The sequence below is a fragment of the Astyanax mexicanus genome, chromosome 5 (assembly GCF_023375975.1).
Source record: "Astyanax mexicanus isolate ESR-SI-001 chromosome 5, AstMex3_surface, whole genome shotgun sequence".
Lineage (NCBI taxonomy): Eukaryota > Metazoa > Chordata > Actinopteri > Characiformes > Acestrorhamphidae > Astyanax > Astyanax mexicanus.
Genome location: NC_064412.1, coordinates 47,052,691 through 47,075,815, shown reverse-complemented (window position 1 = coordinate 47,075,815; position 23,125 = coordinate 47,052,691). Strand labels below are relative to the sequence as shown.

General features: G+C 38.5%; 1 protein-coding gene across 8 annotated transcripts in view; it reads right to left on the bottom strand.

Annotated features, from left to right (window-relative positions):
• Positions 1 to 2,235: 2,235 nt before the first annotated feature.
• The window catches only part of evi5b (ecotropic viral integration site 5b), an 88,796-nt gene continuing 67,906 nt past the window's right edge, over positions 2,236 to 23,125 (bottom strand). For all 8 annotated transcript variants that reach the window (XM_015601381.3, XM_015601382.3, XM_022685342.2 and 5 more), the window contains 2 exons: positions 12,943 to 13,038; positions 2,236 to 6,573 (listed from right to left, as the gene is read on the bottom strand). In XM_015601381.3, coding sequence (XP_015456867.3) covers positions 6,292 to 6,573; positions 12,943 to 13,038 — 378 coding nt within the window. In that variant the 3' untranslated portion in view covers positions 2,236 to 6,291. The remainder of the gene's footprint in view (positions 6,574 to 12,942; positions 13,039 to 23,125) is intronic.

Genomic DNA, 23,125 nt, shown 5'->3' with positions numbered 1-23,125 from the left:
TAAAATATTTCACTACAAATACCCAAGTAAAAACACTTCACTACAAATGCTCCAGTTAAAACACTTCACTACAAATACTCCAGTAAAAACACTTCACTACAAATACTCCAGTTAAAACACTTCACTACAAATACTCCAGTAAATACAATTCACTACAAATACTCCAGTAAAAACACTTCACTACAAATACTCCAGTAAAAACACTTCACTACAAATACTCCAGTTAAAACACTTCACTACAAATACTCCAGTAAAAACACTTCACTACAAATACTCCAGTAAAAACACTTCACTACAAATACTCCAGTAAAAACACTTCACTACAAATACTCCAGTAAATACAATTCACTACAAATACTCCAGTAAATACAATTCACTACAAATACTCCAGTAAAAACACTTCACTACAAATACTCCAGTAAATACAATTCACTACAAATACTCCAGTAAAAACACTTCACTACAAATACTCCAGTTAAAACACTTCACTACAAATACTCCAGTAAAAACACTTCACTACAAATACTCCAGTAAAAACACTTCACTACAAATACTCCAGTAAATACAATTCACTACAAATACTCCAGTAAAAATACTTCAGTACAAATACTTCAGTAAAATATTTCACTACAAATACCCAAGTAAAAACACTTCTTACAAGTACAAATACTCGAGTAAAAACAATACAGGTACAAAAACTTTAGTAAAAACTACACGAGTACAAATAATGTAATAAAAATACTTTAGTACAAATACCCCAGTAAAAACGCTTCTTACAAGTACAAATACTCGAGTAAAAACAATACAGGTACAAAAACTTTAGTAAAAACTACACGAGTACAAATAATGTAATAAAAATACTTTAGTACAAATACTCCAGTAAAAACACTTCACTACAAATACTCCAGTTAAAACACTGCACTACAAATACTCCAGTAACAATATGAAATGTACAAAAACTTTAGTAAAAACACAGTAAAGATACAGTTACTCCAGTTGGAAAATACAAGGACAGCACACGTTTTAGTGAAGTACAAATGCTTCAGTAACTTGGTTACTGGTTAGAAAATGCTTCTATAAATGTAAAACAAAAAAAATCAAATACTCCAGGTACACAATACATGTGTACATATGTACAAAAAATCCAGTTAGAAAACTCTCCAGTAAAAGGGCAAACACTCCAGAGGGAGGTTTTTTCTCAGTAAAAGTCTAAATTCTCCAGTTAGAAAATTATTTAGTAAAATGATCAGATCTGCTACTGTGATAATGTCATATTTAGTTTCTAATAAATCATAACAGGTTAAAAATGCATAACATTTTGTGTTTAGCGGTGTGGCATCTAGTCTGAGGTTACAACATTGAGTTAAGACAGAATGGTGGAAAATGTTAACTGTGTTGCTGGTTTAAATGGTTTTATTAATAGTTACTAAGTCTTAAATTTTCCTATGCATTAAATGTACTAACATTTATAAAATAAGCCACATAGTCCATCATTTGTAGTGTGTAACATGCAGTTGGGACGCAGCCCTAGACTTGTTTCAGTGTCTAAACCACAGAACCATAAACATGATCACTGCAAACCACTGAACTACTGAAATTAGTTAACCCTTGACTTTCCAATGTCTCATCAGAAACCTCAAAAATCTTTTGTACAGCCACTAAAATATATCAAACGTATTCCCTCATCTGTCTTTTCATGCATAAACGCCATTATTAATTCATAGGGTTTAATATGATAAGTCCAATATCAGAGGTGGAAAGTAATGAATTACATTTACTCAAGTTGGTTTAACTAGTGTAAACATAACTGTTCTAAACATACACACCTACCTAGCTTATTTGTACTTTGCTGGTGTTCCATATACAAATTCGAACCATTTGTTCCTTAGCTCTGAATTACATGGTAAATAAAGGGCATATGATATATGTTATTTGCACAAATAACCCAGAAAATAACTTCCATGTTGGTGTTGCTGCCTGGCTTCAGCTCTGTGGGTGGTCCTGACCCAAGAAGAGCTAAGCCATGAATACTAGATCACGGGTTGACATAGACACAGATCTTTTACCTGATCGTTTTTTCTGAATATTTTCTTTTCTTAGCTGCTGCAGACAATAGAGGTTTCATGTGCAGCATCATATACAACTCAGAGAGACCTGTTGTATTTCACAAAGAACAAGAAAAGTGGATTTTAGCAGAAGGACACCTTTAAAGTAAATCAAGACAAACAAGTCATATGAATTTTCTTAAACAGCATTTTTATTGTCAATTGATAAATCTCATTTACGAAAATCTTACAGACGGCCCAGACTACAGGTTAGTGTTATAATGCTCCGTCATAAGCACCGTACTGTACATCATTACCCAAACCAGTCTAACCAGTGACAATCCCATCCAAAACATCCTGTCCCAGACAGCCCTCAGCATGCTGACCCCCCGGAGCTGGACGGTTTTAGACCACTGGTCTCTGGTACTGGTATCTGAATGACTCGGTGCATCAGGAGCATTATTCATTTCATTATAAGCGTCCTTTCCATTTCAGCAGGTGGGCCGGCTATACTGGTATTGAGTCACACTGGTTTTCCTGTCGTGCCTCCGTCCAAATCTTTTTGGTTTGATCTGTAAATAAGGTGAAGGCCAAAAGTCACGGTACGCTGAGCAGCTCGTCCTGCTATCACAATGATCACAAGGCACCTTCCATACACTGTATACGCATTTACAGTCAGGACAATCACATTCATCACATTCAGATTACAATGCAAAATCTCTTGGCTGTCATACACTTATCCAAAAGTATTTGGACAGTAACAGGTCTCAATTTTGTTCAGCATTTCAGAATTCATTTATGTAATGTATCAGAAAAAATCCAGCATATTTTGAAGCACCAAAAGTATTTGGACAGTAAAATGTATTATATTTTCTTTCTTCATTTTAGTCACAGCAATGTTTGGTAAATGATGTACCAGGATGGAACCAAAAGTATTTAGACAAACTGTTTTGAGCGCTGGTGCTTATGCACAATAGGCTTTAATTGTCTGCTGCTGTCTTCATCATATATGGTCAGCATTTTAAGCATTTATTTTTTGTATTCTTCAGGGCATATTTTGAGCCGTTGTGCAGGACTACGCTGGACTTTGCTGGTCAGCTGCTGGGGGCACCAAAAGTATTTGGACAGTTTAGAGATACTTTTTAAATTTCACACTGTGCAGGACTACGCTGGACTTACTGGTCTGCTGCTTTTTCTTGCTATAGACAGACCGGATAATGGACACCAAAAGTATTTGTACAGCTAGTATATATATTTTTTTATTCCGCAGGGGGTATTTTGAGTTGCTTTGCAGGACTATATAAGGCTCTCTGCTTTTTCCTCTGCTTTTTTACCATAGAAAGTCATGACACATTAAAATAAGGCCAAGCCTAAATTAAGCCTCTTAATTCCAGCAGTAAAGAGAAAGCAGTGGTGTGGGCAGACGTGTTAAACTCCTCCGAGCACAGGAAACACTGCTTACAGACAGAGCTTCGGACGCCGTGGCACGCTATTAAAAGCAGCGACAAATCTCGAGAACAGAACGGACCGAGTGCAGTTCACTAATGCTGCAGGATATCACTCAGCTCAACACAACATTCACAACAGATCTCTACAGATCAGACCAAAAGAGAGAAGAAAAGAACCTGTTCAGAGCGTCTTCAGGAAGTCCTCAGCATTGTGGTGAGAGAGAACAGCAGACAGCACCAGAACTCAACATTTTCACATTCTTGCTGATAATCTGATGAGCCAGAGACACAAATAAAAACAAAAATAATCCACTAAAGTATAAAAAAAAAAGCTGTCCAAAGATTTTGTGTGGTTTCAGATGTATTGACTCAAGTATATAGAACACCCTGTCCACCCTGCTGAAACAAAGACAGAAGATTTAAAAATTAATAATGTAAGAAATGTTCAATCATTTTTGGGTGCTTGGGAAAGATGTAGGTTACACGGTCCACCCTGATTTAAACCTGAAGTGCTAGAGTAGACAGAGACATGACACGACACACATGAAATTAAAAGAGAGGGGAAAGAATGTCCAAATACTTTTGGTTGCTTGAAATGGTCTCATGATTACACAAATGCTGAACAGGAACAGTGTGTAGCCTAATCTCTCACAACCTGAAGTGTTTAATTACTTGTAGCACTAAAAAAAAACAAAGAAAAAAGTCTGAATGCTCTCTTTCCCAATCTGTCGAAAACTGAAGAGTTGGAACAGACTGAGGCATTAAAAAAATGAAAAAAGAAAGAAAATAGAAATGTCTAGACATTTTTGGTTGGTACAGATAGATGCATGTATACAGAACACACAGAACAGGAAACGCGGTCTAGCCTGGTCTGCTGAAAACTGAAGACAAATCATCAAATTAAAAAGAAAGAATGAAGGAAAATGAAAAAAGAAAATTTCCAAATACTTTTGAAGCTCTGCATTACTTTCTGTGCAAATATGCAATAAATGGATAAGAACTGTCTCTGAGTTTTGCTTGTATTTATTTCTGTGTTGGATTTTAAGGTTTTAAGCACTTCTTCAGGAAGAGTTGAGAGGAAAACTACGGCAAGACAGAGGAACATATTACCCCCTGTGTTACGTCTGTAAGATCTGAAACATGCTCTTTTTTAAAACATGCTCAAAACATATTTAAAGCAAACAACCAGAAATTACCAGGCAACAGAAACAACTTGATATTTTGATTATAAAAATCCATGTTTGAAATCAAGAGATGGTTACAGTACAGATAAGACACTGCTGAGGGTAGGGGGCGCTGTTTGCATCAAACATTGCATTGAAACATCTCCCAAAAAACAAAAATAAAAGTCCCTTTTGACTGAATTGTACACTGTACACTTAGGATATGAAATATATATGCATTAGATACAACGATTTCAAGTCATAATGGTGATGAAAAAAAAATTCTAATACATGTACATATATACACGGACGTGAGATTCTTCACATCAGGACATTTCTTACGTAAAGTTAACAGTCGACCGAGAAACTGCCTTAATGCTGTACGATTAAAAAACAAGACCCCGCCGTTATTCACCCTTGGTGGTTGATATGACACTTTCTGGCAATGACTGTATTAAAGCATGGTTAGCGCAACAACGTTTCTCAGAAGTGAAGCCAACACAGGTCTAGCGCCTCTGCTGGCTGGATGCAGTTTACAGCCTTCCCCATGTTTTACTAACAAACTAGCCCCGCCCATTTTCCATCTCAGTTTCCCCTGTGAAAATATTACCAAATATTTATTTTCTCCCAGAAGTCAGATTATAATCTTATTCTGATATGTCGTATGAAGGCGGGGCTACATTTAGGAATAGATAAAGTGATTGACAGCGTTGGCTGGAAAAGACCGGTTATCTGCATTAGATGGAGTAAACTAGAGGAGTTGTAGTTTAATATAGTAGGTGATCAGTACTGTTATTAATCATGTGGTGTTATTGTGCTGTTTTTCACATTAACAGTATTAACACTCAGCAGATCACACACAATCTTTGATCATTTTTTGGTAACTCTGACTAAAGTTACCGTTAAATTACCAAATCAGTGGCCAGCTAACATCAGTTTAGTTAGCTGTGCTTGACTGTGTAGGCTGTGCCACTGGGCTCTTCTGGACAGACTCTGGTTGCAAATTCGAAAACATGGCAAATTCTTTTGGCTTAATTTTTATAGACTACAGGAAAATGTATACTTGTATACAGTCATTGCTTTTAACAGTCATCTGAGACTGTTGTACATCTCAATCTGCACAACATTGCTCTGAAGAATAGTGTTCCTTAACCTTTAATATTATTGTTATTTCCCTCAAAAGTCATGGGCACCCATAGGGGGTTCATTAAAAAAAATAATAATAAAACTAGCGTAAAACACTATATACTATATCATAACATATCATACAAATCACTTCCTCTCGGCTAGAATGAAGCACAGGCTAACAAAAACGATGTGCCCTCATAAATATTGAGGGTTTTTGTATTCCCTCCAGTCCAGACAACAAGTTCTGATGTGAACACCTGACTCATTTTGGCAAAAACAAAATGGGTAAGGCAGATGTGATATGAAAAAAAATAATAATAATAATAAAAAAAAATAATAATAATCATCCCAGGTGTTGACTTTGACGCTGACTCAGGATTTGTAGTTAAAAACAAATAAGTTGATTCCGGACAGTTCTGGACCTGGATATATAAAGACGAGCTCTCAGGTGTTGTTGGCCTCCCAGACTTTAGGGGGCGGTCTGCTAGAGTCTGGTAGTGTAGGTGGTCACACAGTGGTGGTCTTATGGCTGCTGTTGGAGGGCACAGAGGGCACAGTGAGCCGCAGACCCTCTCCGTCCTCGTCCCCCTCGCTGTCTGAGTCCTCCAGCCGGGGGTGGAGTGTGATGCGGCCGGTACCTGAACGGGAGCTCAGGTGGGACGGCAGCTTCATCGCTTCTTCATCTGAAGACTGGTACGACTCATCGTCGCCACCGTAGTGGTTGACTATGTGAACCCCGTCAAAACTGGTCTGGTTGGGTAAACCCCTCTGCCCTTTTAAACAGCGGATCTGTGGAAAAAGGGGACAAATGTGAATCAAATGGAATTATTTAGAATTAAAGGTGTAAAGTTTATCAATTTTCTGACTGCTGAAGGCTAAATCTGAAAATAGAAAATTAGGTGTAATACTGCAATAGATTTTTCCCTTTTGTATGGCAGGGAAGAAATTATTTTTAATCACTTTCCAGTTCTCTAGGTTTTTATTTTCTCCCTCTCGTGGAAGATTCAAATAACAAATTGGATCATTTAGCGTTTATCAGTCAAATTTTCTGACCGACCAATAATTTATTTATTTATTTTCCCCAATGTGACAAAAAGCTATTTTGTTACAATATGGAAAAATGGGAAACTAGAAAATTTTTACATTTTTAATTTTCCCTGAAATTCAGATTGTAAGGGGTTGCAAAGAAAATGTGAAAATTATAAACATTTACAAAAACCCATTCCATTTTTCCCCAAACCAAATGGGAAAAATAATAATAAAAAATAATAATATAAAATAAAAAAGTATAAAACCTAATTGTCTATTTTCAAATTTAGCCAGAAAATTAAACCAAAAGGTTACACTAAAAAGACAAATTAGCACACTTTCTGTTTCTCTGTATACCTTATTATTATCCTCCTGTCAAACAAATAGAGGTGGACATAATGTTTTACTTTATTGGTTTATACTGAACAATGACAAAATATATAATTTCATGGGTTAGCCTATCAGAACACAAGAAAGTCAAATCCTCTTCAAATCACTTTCACACTGCCGTTAGATCAGCTGATATCAACCGCTAGTGTAGTGTTCTCATGCGACACGCATTTCATGCACCAAATATAATGAATAATATAATGGTCTGTATGGTCATGCAATGTTTTGAGTTCGGATTTTCTTTTTCCATTATTTAATATTTTTTATACCCTTCAACATTCACTGCTCAGCTCCCTGCTGCAAATTTTATATATGTTTGTGTGTGTGTGTATCTATGTGTACACACACAACATACAACAGAAAAGAAGACAATGAGTCTGTGTGGAGAAAATACACACACACACACACACACACACACACTTACCTGGAACACACTGCCTTACCGAGACAGACATGTGGGAAGAGAGGTATGTATGGGTATTTCAAAGCAACCGCAGAACACAGACACCTCATGCCTGACCAAACTACACACATCACTGCCATCATTACCACTATACATCATTACAATAAACATTCTGGTTATTATCAGGATGGGAAGACAAGATTCAGTTCAAAAATATAAAACATACAATCTTTTGAAAAAGATAAATAAGAGAGAGAGAGAGAGGGATACAGACTTAGAGACTGTGTGCGTAAGAAAGTTAAAGAGAGAGAGAGAGGTAGAGAGAGTGTTAGAGGATGAATGATCCGGAAGCTGCAGAGCGTGGTGGGGTGATGTGAGAGAGCGTGGGGACGTGGTGTTGAGAGATTAGTAGGTGTATGGTTTCAGTCTCTGCAGATATGGTTGATATGGTTGATAGGAAACCTCGGGTGCTTTAGCAGCTACGTGATTTAAATAGCAACCAGCAGCAGTACAGCCTTTAACCCCTCAATCACCTGCGACCAGACCAACAATCGCCTGTGTTCACAATCACTAAGAGACCCCAACAACTTTTACACCAAAATTACTTCATTTATAGCAGTCAATCACTACTTTATTCAGAATCTGATTAGGTAAAGGTGTGATTAGAATAGGACTACTGAGGTAAATGTTTGATTAGAACTGCACTACTGAGGTAAATGTATTATAAAAAAACTACTAAGATTAGTATAGCACTACATAGGTAAATGTATTAATAAAATAGCATTGCTATGGTAAATGTATGATTAGATTAGTACTACAAAAGTAAAAATATAATAAGAATAGCAATACTGAGGTATTATTGTTATATAGTAATAATCCTGATGAATAATTAATAGAACACTACTAAAGTAAATATATGATTATGGCACTGCTGTGTTAAATTTATTGTTAAAATAGCACTACTGAGGCACATTTATGTTTTTGGAAAGAACCAAAAAGTGAAGAGTTGTTTAATCCTGTCATAAAGGGAAGAAACAATTCTGCACATTTTCGATAGTTCCTCACTTTCTACCTCCTCACCGCAGCGTTTAAATCAGTCACGCTGAGGGAACAGGTCTCGCCGCAGGAGGCGCCCGCCGCTGGTGAGGGATGAGTGTGAAGAGGAAATGAGCAGCTTTCTGGGTGAAGCTGGCACGCTGAAGCAAGGTGATAGGGTCCTGGGAGGAACCCAGTGAATGATTTAGTAAACTGCAGTTTAACCGCAACCACCAAGCTTTTGTTTTTATAAGGAGGAGGTAAATCTGACTCTATCCTCCCTTTTCAGCGTAAATCAAGTACTTTCTGTTTTCAAACTGAACTTCTTCCACACAAACTGGGTTTACTTTACTACTATGTGTTTTTGTCACACATACCACAATGTGACAAAAAAACATAGTAATTATTTCCACCATATAATAAAAAAACAGTTTTTGATAGGAGAGTCCCTTAATTATTACTGTTTTTTTTAAAGTAATAATTTATTTTAGTATATCACGCTGGTGACATTATTTGTTCTGTTTTATGGTTGGTCACACACCTGACCTGGTACAGAACAAAATTTATACAAATACATACATATATTTTTTTTAAATAATGAAAATTTAAAAAGTAACAAATAATTTCTCTCAATATTTTATAAATGTTTAGATTGGTAGTGTGCATTTTGGGATATTTTTTTACCGAATGCAGACAATTGCAATGTGACGATGCATGCTATGCAAACAGATTTATTAACTGTGTGAACCAAACCGAACCCAATCCAACCTCAACCAAACCCTATCCTGACCTAACCCAAACTAAACCAAAGCCAAACCGCAAACCCTATTTCAACTACTTCCCAACCTCCACCCAACACCTACCACCTATACCCAACCTCTACCGCAACCCCCTACCTCAATCTCTTCCCAACCCTAACACAAATGGAGAGCACTTCAAGATCAAGATCAAGATCACTTCAAGATTAAGATGTTTAAAATATCTACATGGGTAAAAAGTGTTTAACAGTGCATCAAACTGAACACACAAACATCAGTCTGCAGCACTAAATGATTTCATCATCACACAAAGCCTGCACTCAAATCAGTGATGCATTTGCAGGATTACTCAATTACCCCAGCAAGACAGCAGAGTGGAAGGAAAACAAGACAGCCAAATTTGGGTTGCACTTTAAACATGACACTGGTATGATGCCAAACAGTATAAGAAACATTATTATAACTATTAATTAATTATAATTAAAAACATATGGACCAAAAAATGATATGTTCGAAGTTCTACATGCAAAAATATGTAAGATATCTTTAAAGAGAGATGATATTTAATACTGGGGATTACTGGTTTCTAGACTGCAATGCAGAGAAAACCACAAACTAGAAGTGGGCGGCAAACTACCAATCCTTTATGTTTATCACGCTGCCATCGCAACGCTGGCATCACAGAAGTCTGCAATATGCAAATGAAATGAAATCTAAAATCACCACCAAAACATCACCAAGGTGTTAAAATGTGAGAATTCTGACCAAGATGTTGGATTGAAGCAAAGCTATCACACAATCCAACAAATAGAATCTAGATTAAAATTATGCAGGTCTATTTTAAACCAAGCCAATACTTTAGTAATCTGTTTTATGAAATTAAAAGAAATATTACAAAATTAATGCAAAGAAACATAACATCTCATCACGGTCACACAAAAACCTTGTGTTCGCAAAATTTAACTTTAAACTTTTAAACTTCCAATAGTCGATTCAAATTCAGGGCACTGTAAATAATTAATTGACAGATCCAAACTGATTAAAATTTTTCATATAGTAATACAGTAATATATAGTATAGAATATTAATTCCTGCTCTAACTCCCCCACCCAGGGCCCATACTGGTACAGTTTATCAATGTACATATCTGTTTTTTGGTCTCCTTTCTGTTACTGTTCAAAGATTAGCCTATGAATAATATTTAATCTTAAAAAAAACTGCACTTTGATTAGTAAGAGTCAACAAAAGCTGCTTTTATAGTAATTGAATGAAGTCAATTCTGTGATGAGTGTGGCCTAATCCCACACTCCTACTTCCAAGCTTTTGCTTAAGTAGAGGTACTCTAGTGAAAGATGTTTTTATTGCATGTGTGGATGCAGAGGTTCTATCCTTCTCATCTCTCTCTTTGTGTTGAGTATTAAAAACTATTACAGCTCAGCTATAGGGCTGCAGTGGGTATGAGATTTCCATTATATGATAACCTACTCAATAAATATCACAGTTTTACTGCACCACAGTGTACAACTTGTTTGTGGCTGCCTTTCTTTTGCTTAATAAAAACATTATTATACACTGATCCTTAAAGGAATGTTGAAAGGGATGCAAAAATCTGTACACAAGGAGAGGCTTTTTTAAAACTACTTAAATAATAAAAACATATATATTATTATTAACTTAATGGATTAATCTGCTGATTAGTTCATTTATGGAATGATTGTTTGGATTTTAAACCTTAAACTGGTAATAAATTGGTGGGATTCTTTGTAAAATGTAGATGGTATTATAACCAACAGTTTTTACACCACAGTATACTAAACAATACTATCCTGCTAAAACCCTGTTCTCTTAATTATCACTGATCAACAGTGGCTTTGAGAACCTTATGTCAAGACTCATCTCTTCCTACAGAGATGGAGAGCATATGCAACCCTAATGACAAAAACACCAACTCAAAAACTATAAACACTGACAAAAGGGCCTGACCTCCAGAGAGGGGGAAGAAAGAATACAGCTCTGTACAGTCATTTCCACCTGGACATGATGAGTGTGACAACAGCATATTCTCTAAAGCTGACCCCTGTGAACCTGAAAGCAACCCTCACTGTGAACCTCATCGTGAGGAGCTGTAACACTCTGAAGTCAGTCTCAGTTCAGATTTCCAGCTCCAACCCAGATAGTGAGCTTTGGGGCAGGTGAAACATGAAGCACATGGAGCAGATAGGACTCGAACTCGCTCTGGCAGTATTCTACTTACTTATTTATTAGTTCATACGTGAACAAATGCAGCACCAAAGCACATTTATGGCATTATTTATAGAAATAGTAGTAGTAGTGTTTAAGTTTAACGCCAAGACAGCTCATAGGCTACTTTTCTGGCAAGAGCGGTTATGTTAGGTACTGTCTTTGGGAGGTACAGGAGCGTTCAGATATGTGCTTTTAATCCAGTGAGCAATAAGAATTCAATGGTGTTCCAGGCTTATTTGAGTGAAAGTGCCTTTTATAATAGATGTTATATGGAGATGGCATCTGTCTTGGTGACTTACAGAAATAAAATAAAAGAAAGGAGCTTGGTCCTGTGGTCCTGTGGTAAGAGTGCAAGAGGCTCTTAAAAGGACAGTGTATACACATTACTGAATATTGGCCGTTATATATTTCCCCCCGGCCATTTAAATGATCATTTCTCCATTGTGAGTATGTGTATTATACCATAATAATAACACTTCCAAATATTTTTATACTCAGCAATTTAAGTTCTAATTCAGAAATCCTTACAACCAAGCTGAGACATTTACAATAAAGTAAAAAAAAATATCCAATTTATCATGTATTCTTTATTCCAGTGCCGTACCTTTTTATCTCCCCTCAAACATACTAGTATATAGTACTATTTTTTAACTAACACTGCTAATATAAATATAATAGTATTTTTCATGTTCACAATTGCATGATACATTCATTCTCTTATTTACATTTAGGGTTACCACTATAAAAACTTGTGTCTTAAAAAGAACAGGTGCGATTAATCAGAGTTACTTAAAGAATATTGTTGTGATTAATATGATTCAATTATTTTAAATTTCACATACTTGGGCAATATATTTCTTGTGTGGGTAATAATACTATTATAATGTGCAATTATTACAGTAGCGACTATGAATTTTGAACAATTCTGAAGTATAATGTGGTTTACATGCCCACCTTGCTAAAAGCGCTACAGGAGGGAGGGGCGTGTAGGGCAATTTAACTGCCTTAGCTCAGGAAACAGCATTTTTACAGGGCGTAGTTAACACTTCTAAACATCACGGCTAAATAACCTCCCAAATCAAAGCGCTCAGAAACCCGGCAAACAAAATACACACAAAACCACACAGATCAAACACACACAAACACAGTTAGTGTAAAAAATACATGAGAAACAAAGAGAAAAGGCTTTTAGGGCAAAACAGGTAAAGATCAGACACCACCAAAATAGAGAAGCTCTGTATCTGTTTGTCTGACTGGCATCAGACCAGAAAAAACTGGCACAGTGCCATTGAAGCTCACCTCATGCTTCAGATCTGATATCTGGTCCTTCAGGTCGCGGATGTACTGGCTGGAGTCTGTGTTGTTCAGCTGCCCCTGGACACGCCCCTCTTCCTTCTGTTGAGACAAAACAATCAAACAAAATATATATTTAGCTCTGATACAAATATTACTTACAAATATTACATGTTACAACATTACTGTACAGAATTTTGGTTAAATCACATGACAGCATTTATGGACACAATACATAATATGTGTATTTTACACACAATATGTATTTTAACTTTTTATTGCTTATAATAATTATAATAATAATAATAATAATAACAATAATAATAATTATTATTATTGTTATTATTATTATTATTATTATTATTAGTAGTAGTAGTAGTAGTAGTAGTAGTGGTGTAAAACATACTTTTGCAAACTAGTCCTAGGTGTTTTGATTAATCCTGACATGTTGGATATCAAAATACTTGTGAGAGCATGCACTTCAATATTCAATAAGAAAAATTTGGCCATATACAAATTAGTCCTTCCAGATATATGCCCCAGTCACTCCAACAGTTAAATTTAGAACATTGTTTCTCAGCAACCTGAAACTTTGCATACAGAATCTTCAATCTCAATCATTAAACTTCATCAGTCAAAATGGCTATGTGTTATGTTTAGGTGGAGACATTGTAGTGACCTGCAAAGTGGTGAAACCATTTCACCACTGGGGGAGGTGTTCCAAAAAACCTAGTATATGTCAATCATACTATAATATTTCGACATCTAAATAGGTTTTTACCATATTGAGTACAGTGGCTCTGACAATTTTTTAAATACAACTATGTTTAAAAAATGCTTGTTTTTTTCATTATTGCTAAATGTTTTAAAATAGCTATATTTCAACCAGTCTCTGGATATTTGGCCTATAACCTCCATTTTGGTCTTGTTGCACACTGCAGAGTCTGCAGGTAAATAGTAATTAAAAAATAAGCGTGAAAATGTAACTTACAGTAGTGTCCAGGCATCAAGCAATCCGTGCGCCCTTGTAACTCTGCAGTATTTGCTCTAATCATCTCACAATGTTTAAAACATCTGTACAAAATCACTGTGATGAAGCGCCATTTATATCAGAACTAGAACTAGAAAAGGTCAAAAGGTCTATCTGAACACCACTTTGTGAACATTCTGGTTAAAGTCTCCTGATCAAAAAACATAACATGTAGACGCCTTTTGACTAATTGTAACTTACTTGATGAATATTCTACAAACTTCTATAGATTTCTATGTGAATTTAAGCACTGATCATGTTCAATGGCCTCTGCTCAACATTAAAAACAGGTGAAAGTCTTTTGATAATCTATAAATGTGACAGAGTCTCTCAAATTGTATTAGACCTTTTTACACATCACCATCCGAGGGTTCATACACCTTTTACACCTTTTAAGCACTTTCAAGACCTATTTTCAAGTTTTTCCAGGACCTTTCAGCTGTGGTAAATGAATGATAATGGTGATATCTCAAAACTGCGATTCAGCGATAATCAATATATCATAAAACTATTCTCCACACTTCACAGCGACTATGCTACTGAGAAAAAAAATACTTCTAAGTAAGTAAATAGCAGGAATTATGGATTTATTTGTGTCAGTTTCACACAATTTAAATACCAATGTTGATCACCGCATGTTTAACTTATTCATTTGAGTGAGCAGTTACTGTAGTATGTCAAATTTGGGGGTTAGTTGAGAGAATTTATACTGCTTTTCGTCACACTTCAAAAAGGGGCATCTGGGGGCAAAAAGAGCCGGTTCCTCCAGAAATTGTTGTCACAGATACACGGGAGGCCCGAGCCCAAGCCTTTTTTATTTTACGCTCTGAAATTTTCTCTATAACCGAACTTATTTAGTCACATAGTTATTTGTAGTAAAGTAAATGCAGTTACAATTTCAAGCACTTTCAAGGACTTTTTCCAAAATTCCAGCACTTTCCAGGCCTTGAAAACAGAATGTTAAAATTCTAGCATTTTCCAGGATTTCAAGCACCTGTACGAACCCTGCCATCCTATGCTCTAGTAGGCACCATTGTGCCAGATGGTGCTTGAACCCGCTGATTGCCGCTTGCGGCTATATTTTTATTTGGAATTTGGGAGAAATGTTGTTCATAGTTTATAGAATAAAACAACAATGTTCATTTTACTCAAACATAAACCTATAAATAGCAAAATCAAAGTCAGAAACTGATTCAGAAACTGAAGTGGCTCTATATACACACACATATATTTATACACATATATACACATATATACACACATATATATATATATATATATATATATATATATATATATATATATATATATATATATATACTTTGGATAATTTATTTATTTTATACAGTATTGATCTTATGTGTGTGTGTGTGTGTGTGTGTGTGTGTGTGTGTATATATATATATATATACATACATACATGTATATATATACATACATACACACATATACACGGCACGGCGGCTTAGTGGTTAGCACGTTCGCCTCCCAGCACTGGGGTCTTGGGTTCAAGTCCCTATCTGGGTGGAGTTTCCATGTCCTCCCTGTGTCTGCGTGGGTTTCCTCCGGGGACTCCGGTTTCCTCCCACAGTCCAAAAACATGGAGATCAGGTAAATTGGATACTCTAAATTGTCCAGAAAAATGATTACTCTAAATTGATCCGGTGTGTGTAAAAGTGTGTTATGTATGTAAGTGTGTGTGTAAATGTGTGTGTATGACTGTGCCCAGATATGGATTGGCACTCTGTCCTGGGTAATTGCTGTAGTGCCCGATGCAGTCCTCCAGGTGGACGGTCGTTTCCGGTTGAGAGTACGCTGTGCACTATTGGCTGCCGCTTCTCACCGTTGTGTGGATGAGTCTTGTTGTGTAAAACGTGTTAATTGTAAAGCGTCCTTGGGTTTCTAGAAAGGCGCTATATAAGTTGAAATTCATTCATTCATTCATATATACATACACATACACACACACACACACACACACACAACACACACGACAAGTCATGTCTGGTTAACATTCTAGTTGACCATCGTCAAACTAAAACCAAAATCAGATCTGAGTGTTTTCCAGGCTTTACTACAACGTTCCATTTCAGAGTGACTCTGTGGTGAGGAGGGGAGGCGGGTGTTGAGTGGGAGAGCAGTGAGTGATGTTAATAGTGTTAATACTAATGCTAACACTGATGCTAATAGTGATGCTAAAGGTGAAGCAAGAATAGCTGCCAGTGCCAGTTAGTAAGTGTAGGTTGCTTGTGTGTAACAGTACAGTGTGTTTTTTGAAGTAATGCCCGGGGGAGAGGCCACACTGTGCTGTTAAACTGATGAAGAAACACACACACACACACACACACACACACACACACACAAGAGTGTGTGTGCACGTGCAAATGGGCGGGTTTTCCTATACTAGTTTTTCTATATTTCTATTATACTGTTAAAGTTGTAACTTATATTAGAAAAAAATTAAAAAGTAAAATATTTTACTTTTAGTTACTGAAGTTGAGGTCAGGATAAGGTCAACCACAATTATTTGATTAAAGAAAAAAAATTGAGTGAAAACAACCAATACATTTATACTGAATAACACCTAGATTATTTAAAGTCCTATTTTAGTGTTTCCTATAAAGTACTTTTTAAGCAGCAGTAGCAGGCCCACAATAGCAAAATTTATGAAAACTTCACTTTTGGTAAATTGAGACAAACACACACACACAGACAAACACACACACCCACAGAGAGAGCAGGGTGTTTCCAGCTCCTGTGGTCTGCAGTTAGGGCAGGGCTGCAGGGCTCTGATAGGCCGGGGATGCAGGATCTTCCAAGAATCTGTGTTTTTCTTGAGGTTTTCTGGCCCCGCCCCCCGAGTGCCCCGAGCGGCAGCGATAAGGCCGAGGCAGTTAGCAGACTTCCTCATGCTCGGCTGCACCGGGTTCGCAGGTGGCAGGCTGTGGCCAAGCACGTCAAACGGCTCTAAACTAATGGCTTCCTCACTGCTGCAGCGTCCACAACACACCATAACTCAACACAACTCGCCCGCCCGACACGACAACTCGCCCACCCGACACGACAACTTACCCGACACGACAACTCGCCCGCCCGACACGACAACTTACCCGACACGACAACTCGCCCGCCCGACACGACAACTCGCCCGCCCGACACGACAACTCGCCCGTCACGACAACCCGCCCCCCTGACACGACAACCCGCCTGCACGACACGACAACCCGCCCGCCCGACACGACAACCCGCCCGACACGACAACCCGCCCGCCCGACACGACAACCCGCCCGCCCGACACGACAACTCACCCGCCTGACACAACAACTCACCCGACACGACAACCCGCCCGCCCGACACGACAACCCGCCCGCCCGACACAACAACCCGCCCGCCCGACACAACAACCCGCCCGCCCGACACAACAACCCGCCCGCCCGACACAACAACTCACCCGACACGACAACCCGCCCGCCCGACATGACAACCCGCCCGCCCGACACAACAACCCGCCCGCCCGACACAACAACCCGCCCGCCTGACACAACAACTCACCCGACACAACAACCCGCCCGCCCGACACAACAACCCGCCCGCCCGACACAACAACCCGCCCGCCTGACACAACAACTCACCCGACACAACAACCCGCCCGCCCGACACAACAACCCGCCCGCCCGACACAACAACTCACCCGACACAACAACCCGCCCGCCCGACACAACAACCCGCCCGCCTGACACAACAACTCACCCGACACGACAACCCGCCCGCCCGACACAACAACCCGCCCGCCCGACACAACAACCCGCCCGCCCGACACAACAACTCACCCGACACAACAACCCGCCCGCCCGACACAACAACCCGCCCGCCCGACACAACAACCCGCCCGCCCGACACAACAACCCGCCCGCCCGACACAACAACTCGCCCGCCTGACACAACAACTCGCCCGCCTGACACAACAACTCACCCGACACAACAACCCGCCCGCCTGACACAACAACCCGCCCGCCCGACACAACAACCCGCCCGACACAACAACCCGCCCGCCCGACACGACAACCCGCCCGCCCGACACGACAACCCGCCCCCTGACACGACAACCCGCATGCCCGACACGACAACCCGCCCCCTGACACGACAACCCGCCCCCCTGACACGACAACCCGACCCCCTGACACGACAACCCGCCCCCCTGACACGACAACCCGCCCCCCTGACACGACAACCCGCCTGCCCGACACGACAACCCGCCCGCCCGACACGACAACTCGCCCGACACGACAACTCGCCCGGACGACAACTCGCCCGACACGACAACTCGCCCGCCCGACACGACAACCCGCCCGCCCGACACGACAACTCGCCCGACACGACAACTCGCCCGGACGACAACTCGCCCGACACGACAACTCGCCCGGACGACAACTCGCCCGGCACGACAACTCGCCCGACACGACAACTCGCCCGGCACGACAACTCGCCCGGCACGACAACTCGCCTCTATTAGTCTTTTATGAAGTAATGAATGAATTCTTCACCAAAGAATGGTGAAGGTAGCAACATGCTCTAAAGTGCAAGTGGATAGAATAATAAAAAAAATGACCACATTAAACCTTCACTTAGGCCTGGACAATAATTTGATATTTGTATTTTATCGCAATAAGAAATGTCTCAATAACGGTGATACCATTTTTGTGGTATATAAGTATGTATTATTTACAGAATTCAGGTTGGCTTGGCTAGCTTCAGGTCCACTCGGTTAGCTTCGGGTCAGCTCAGCCCCGCTCTAGAGCGGGACAATTTAGATTCAAATAGAGTGCCTCTGACGTTTCCACAAGTGATAAATTGAGGGGGGCAAGTCTAATTCAGTGGTTCGGCTTTCAAAGGTCTGATAAACTTCAGACTTTTGGCTGTAGCACTTTTGTAGCTTATGATGTATCTTATTGATGTAAGTTATTTATGGTTGATAAAGCCTTTAGGTTTGTTTATTTGATGGGGATGTTATGATCCTTTTATGTACACTACAGGCCAAAAGTTTGGACACACCTTCTCATTCAATGCGTTTTCTTTATTTTCATGACTATTTACAAAACTATGAATGAACACATGGAGTTTTATGTACTTAACAAAAAATGACCTGACCTCCACAGTTAGCCGACCTGATCCCAATCCAGATGGTTTGGGGTGAGCTGGAGCACAGAGTGCAGGCAAAGGGGCAACAAGTCCTAAACTCCTTCAAGACTGTTGGAAAACCATTTCAGGTGACCACCTCTTGAAGCTCATTGAGAGAATGATGCCAAGAGTGTGCAAAGCAGTAATCAGAGCAAAGGGTGGCTATTTTGAAGAAACTAAAATATATATATATATATATATATATATATATATATATATATATATATATATATTTGCAGTTATTTCACCTTTTTTTGTTAAGTACATAAAACTCCACGTGTTCATTCATAGTTTTCATGTCTTCAGTGAGAATCTACAATGTAAATAGTCACGAAAATAAAGAAAACGCATTGAAAAAGAGAAGGTGTGTCCAAACTTTTGGCCTTTACTGTAGATAAAGGCTTCTTGTATTCTTTATCCTAGTTGAAACAGTTTTGTTTTGATCTGTTTAATTTGTGTACAAAAGAACAAGCTCTGCCTCAGTTGTAATTTAAAGTTATTTATATTGGTAATAGATATAGGTTTTTGTTTTTTGGCCATATCGTCCAGCACAACCTTCACTCTTAAAAACCTTAAACACATCAAATGTGATTATCTACATGGATGTGTAGACATTTAGCTTTTCTGAAGGCTCTAAATTCTATTAAAATGGAAATTCTGCCACTTCTGCCAAACTGATATTTACTAAACGGTCTGGTCACTGTGTAATGTCTGATAAAAGCTAAATACAACAAACAAGTAGATGCTAGCTAGCCTCTTTTTTGTTGCTGTGGTGAACCGATGCTGTGCTGCAGAGATGTAAGGTGTGATTTCAGTTTGACTGTGTGTTCAGTTTTTCACAGTCTCAAATCAATCACTCTGATCTGTCTTTGTCATTGTTATATATGTAGTTCCATCACAAAATCATATTGACAGAATTTATTATATCAATAAAATATATATCTATATACATATTGCATGTGTGTTGCTATTTAGCTTTAAGAGATTCCATTTAAGAAAGTCCATAAGAGCACACCTACCAATGTCTTCATTTTCTTTATATTTCATTTTTATATCCTTTATGGGATTAATGGAAATGTCAATTAAATTGTTATTGATAATTAAAAACATATAAAAGTATTACTGGTTAGTTAGCTAGTCAGACTATACATTTATTTCAGTGTTAAAATACATTTATAAAGGCTCGACTTACAGCTAAAAAGGAAACTTGTTTTTTTGCACCATCTAAAACAAAGCTTCCTGTTAATGGTGTAAAAGCGAGCTGACGCGGCAGACACTCTGCACAGTGACTTATATACTGAATACAATCACAACTGGACTGCAGTCTCAGTATCACTGGTATGTTTTAAAATTCTCCAGTGTAGAATATTTTTTTAGCAGGTAAAATTAACATCACAATGAAAGTGCTGGGGTAGTACGAGTCAGATTTTGGTGCAGATTACCATACTGTGTCTATATTATCAGAAATATCTTTTAACACTTCACAATAAGGGTACATTTATACAACAACCCGAAAAATGTCTCAACTAACTATTAGTTTACACTATTTAAGGAATTATTAAAATAATTACAAATTTACATTTTAAATCATTACAATTTATTATAAAATTAATGTCTAAATTAATTATTATTTATATATTTCTTAAGCATTAAATTTGTGTGATTTTAATGTCTTAATTAGTATCAACTAGAAATTAGATGATACATTACGTACCTTCCTAAGTATGTTTATTACTGCTGTAAGATGTTAATTGACTGTTAATTGCAGTGTAAAACTAAGGTAATTAAAAACTCTAGCAGCACTGCTGTTATAATATTAGCACAACACAAACTAACACCTTATACACCACCACCATTGCCAATCAGTGTCACTGCAGGGGGTCAATTGCAGTTCAATGCAGTGGGCATGCCCTTTCTACGGTAGCATTGTGCACTTCAGTGCAGTGCAGTGCAGTGCAGTTAATTGCAGTGCAGTGCAGTGCAGTTCAGTGCAGTGCAGTGCAGTGCAGTGGGCATGCCCTTCTCTGTGACCCCACAGTGCAGTGCAGTGCAGTGCAGCACTGGTGTACTTGGCTCCTCTGCTGCGGTCTATTCTCACTCTTTTATCTGTTTGTTTAGAGATGAGCTAAATCTGTGTCTGATGTTTCACCTTCTGCACGCAAAGCAGCAAAAGCAAAAAATCAGCTTTGATTCCAGAGCAATGCGGATCAGAAGATGATAGGAAGTGGTTTCTCGTGGTGATGAAGATAGCTGCACTGTGGTCTCAGGACGGTCATGCAAGCAGCAGCCTCACCCCACAGCAGAAGAGGCGCCAAAAGAAAAAGAAAGAAAGAAAAAAAACACATACAGTGACGTTTTCGGCAAGCAGAGCAAAACTGATCCTGAAGTGCTAAAGACGGCAGCGGGCTACGTGACGAACGCCGTTAGCAACAGGTCTGTTGACGCGTGTTTGTTGGTGCGCACCGTAGGGTAGGACAGGACGGAGGGTGATTGGACGATGCGGTGCTGGTGGTGTCAGAATAGGTTTTGGGTTTAGTCTGAAATGAATCTCCCCAGACTAGAACGAAACCTGTCTGAGGTGACTCATATGGTACCTCGCTGCAGATGAGCTGAGCTCATTGGTAGTATTTTCCAGCAGTGGGACATGTGGCCTAGGTGTGGGTGAAACAGGAAGTTAAGGAGTTAGTGACGTACTGCAGCTTTCTGGCCTAAAGCCCACACTGGTTTAGAATCAGGGGTGTGTACTAGCAAGAACCTACACCTTATCTACATCTGCACTGAGTGATTAATAAAAACCAAACTGAAACAACTTTCACTTCTAATCAGCCTAAATTTCGATTATTAAGTGTTCTTGGAAAGATGAAATGCTAAACACTTCTTCTCCCACAGCTTTTGATGTTGAACCCTGAAATTTTGCATGAATGTCAGACCCATACTAAAATACATTGCTTGAACTTTATAGAGCAAGCCAATGTAGGGTTTTGTACAGCAGTCATTTAATGGCACATTTTCCCCTACAGAAATCTATTCAATGGTGTCTGCAAACTTTTGTAAAAAAAAAAATCAAAATGTCTCTACAAGTAACAGTCAAATTACTGCAAACAAATTCTGTAACTCTGTATTTAGGAGTAATCTGATACACGTTTTTGTACAGCACATTTTATCCTCATACAAATTCATTTAAAAGTGTCTGTAAACATTTGTCAAAAATGTCAAAAAGTCTCTACAGGGCACATTCTTTTAGTTTTAATTTCTAATTAGGTAAAATCAAAAAAACCTTAGTTGCCATTTTGGACAATATGCCTTATTATTCAGAAAGAACAAACGCCGGACCTATCTCAAAGATAAACTTATATTAGTATTTAAACAGCTTTACTGCTATATCAAGTAGCACTGAATGTGGTGGCAGTTTATTTCATATACATTTTACAAATATTAATGCAGATCTTAGAAGGATTCAGGACTTTTAACAATCAACAACATATTAGTTGTGTGGCATTAATGATGAACTTTGTTTTAAAAGAACATTTGTTTGGCTGCAAACATGCGTTCACATTTGTCATTTGTCGCAGGAGTATTTCGCTCATTTTCAAACTGTGGGCATCAACACTTCTGCCCACTTATGGAGAATCTGCCACACTAAACTAAAGATAAAAAAACTAAACAAAACTAATAAACAAAAAAAAATAATAAATCTGAGACTGCAGAGCAATAGATACATAAATACACACAAAGAAGAAAAAAATATATAAATAAAAAAGGGACAATATAAAAACTCCAAAAAGTCCAGCAGGAGAAATATTGCACCTTGTTATGCAGTTGGTTTTAATAGCCCGGTTAATGTTATGATCAGTCTACTGCTCCATCCTATTATCTGTTCTCCTGTAAAGCCTCCTCCACTTGCAAAGAGGAGTTGTATAGTCTGATGGCTTAAGGAACAATAGAGTTTTTAAATCAATTGGTACTGCACTGATAATCATA